The 2,220-nt window shown below is 47.8% G+C and overlaps 1 protein-coding gene across 3 annotated transcripts in view; it reads right to left on the bottom strand.

Moving 5' to 3' along the window:
- si:dkey-117m1.4 (serine/arginine repetitive matrix protein 1) overlaps positions 1-1,801 on the bottom strand; it is a 19,752-nt gene extending 17,951 nt beyond the window's left edge. For all 3 annotated transcript variants that reach the window (XM_035660085.1, XM_035660087.1, XM_035660086.1), the window contains exon 1: positions 1,641-1,801. In XM_035660085.1, coding sequence (XP_035515978.1) covers positions 1,641-1,735 — 95 coding nt within the window. In that variant the 5' untranslated portion in view covers positions 1,736-1,801. The remainder of the gene's footprint in view (positions 1-1,640) is intronic.
- Between the last annotated feature and the right edge of the window lie 419 nt (positions 1,802-2,220).

Genomic DNA, 2,220 nt, shown 5'->3' with positions numbered 1-2,220 from the left:
CACACACACACAAACAAACACATTCCCTCCCCCACTCTCCTAACACACACATATGCGCAAACACACTCTCCCCTCCCCTTCCCTGTGCCTCTAACACACTTCCCCTCTATCTCTGTCTCTCTCTCTCCTACACACAAACACACACATACACTTTTATATGCTCCTTCTCACGTACACACACACACATGTCCTTCACAGTCTCTCACGATCCTGTCTCTCTCTCCTGCCACACAGTAAACACACCTTTATTCCCCACTCTTTTTCCACGGACACACACACAATATTAGTTTCTCTTTTTCTCTTCCCTCTTTCTCTAACACACACACACACACACACACCAAGAAACACAATAACAGGCATGCATGCGTGCAAACACACACACACACTCTGAAAAACACATTTAAAAACACATTTTCCCTTCTCTCAAACACACCCTGTCTTCCCAACACACACACACACTTACTCATTCTCTCAACCACACACAAACTCAGAGAACCACACACACACACACACTCACTCACACACACACTCACTCACTCAATACTACACACACACACACACACACACACACACACACACACACACACTCCTGTTCTCTTTGTCACACACTCCTTACACACTGTGCTCCCCCTCCCTCTCCCCATCTCTCTCTCTCACACACACACTCACAGTGTCTGTCTCTGTCACGCACACACTCTCTCCCCCTCCCATCCCTCGCACACACACACACACTCCCTCCTCCTTCCTCTGCTGCTCTAGCACACACACACACACACACACACACATATGCAGACACACTCACACATACACACCACCCCCCCCTCCACACACACACCACTCCCCCTCCCTCTCTCTCTCACACACACACACACACACAGAGCTGCTCCTTTCTCTCTCACGCTCTCTCCCCCTCCCTGTGTGTGTGCCTTTCTCTCCCACTTTCACACAACCACACACACATGCGCACACACTACACACAGGCGCGAGCGCGCACTTACAGAGACAGAGAGAGAGACACACACATACACACACACAGAGGGAAGCTCTGACAGTATATTAAGTCCAACATTTCTATAACTTTGTGAAATTGAACAGTTGCATTATGAGTTGTGTTCCTGAAAACTTTTGTTATTTACAGTTTAAGACACAACAAATTGTTATTGAACTCCGGCTTTTGGGATTTACCTGAAAAAAAGTAACACATTCGAGGTACATGACATGTTTTGTTGTCGAAACAGTGTGTATTTGTGACATTTGCGGTACCCTGTCACTCAAAAAACCGCACATATTCAATAGGTGAATTCAGTGTCACGCACACACACACGCGCGCGCGCACACACAAACTCGCGCACGCGCGCACACACCTCTTTGTAAGGTGGAATTAACGTTCAAAAAAAACAAGCTAGCAATGAGACAAACAAGCGACTTTCTCACATCAATTCTTTCTATTTGAGCAGTGCTCGCTGACAAACTTGACAAATAATGTGTGTTTACAACTTTAGTCCCATCAAAAACACAGATACATGCGCGCACACACCCACCCGACTCTCGCTGTCATTGGGGAGGAAAACACTGTCCTGAAACAGTTCTTCACTATTGTACATGTCATGGTTAAAAACACTCCTAAAAGGACTCCTCACCCCCGCAGTGGCGGCGCCGGTTTGATGCCTTCTCCGTCGCTGTCCAGGCTGTGTGTCTCCCGGTAGTCGAAGAGCGAGCGTACGGTCTCCGCCATGTTCACGCAGCGATCGCTGATCTTCCGCCGCCGCACCGTTCAGCCTCTCTCGCTCTTCTCTCCAGCCGCTCGACTGGCTCACACCAAGGTTATTCCAGCCGCTCCCACCGCGGCGGAGCGGAGGGGTGCGCGGCTCACGGCGGGCGTCAAAAACAGCGCGTAATGTGGATATCGTGTCTTATCGGAGAGCCAAAGTCGGAAGGAAGGTGGGATTTTCAAACGATATGTGTAAATGGGTTGTAAATATGAAGTTGTGGTCACTTTTAATACATAATTTGATGTTGGGAACCCCCCCCGCAGAGGAATGGACGCGACCACCAAGCAAAGATGGAAAAAAAAGAGTAGACCGTTTCTAAGAAGAGTGATTAACTCGCTAACTGAGAGAATACATGATGAAAATAAAGTAGCGGAAAACATTTAGGTCAAGTTTGTCAAACAGAATAACATTAAAGTATGTTGGGGAAACATTTTCTAGCACTGTTTGC

The sequence above is a fragment of the Morone saxatilis genome, unplaced genomic scaffold (assembly GCF_004916995.1).
Source record: "Morone saxatilis isolate NCDOM2014 unplaced genomic scaffold, NCSU_SB_2.0 Contig17, whole genome shotgun sequence".
NCBI classification, from domain to species: Eukaryota; Metazoa; Chordata; class Actinopteri; family Moronidae; genus Morone; species Morone saxatilis.
Note: the sequence above shows the minus strand (reverse complement) of the source record. Positions and strands in the feature narration are given on the sequence as shown.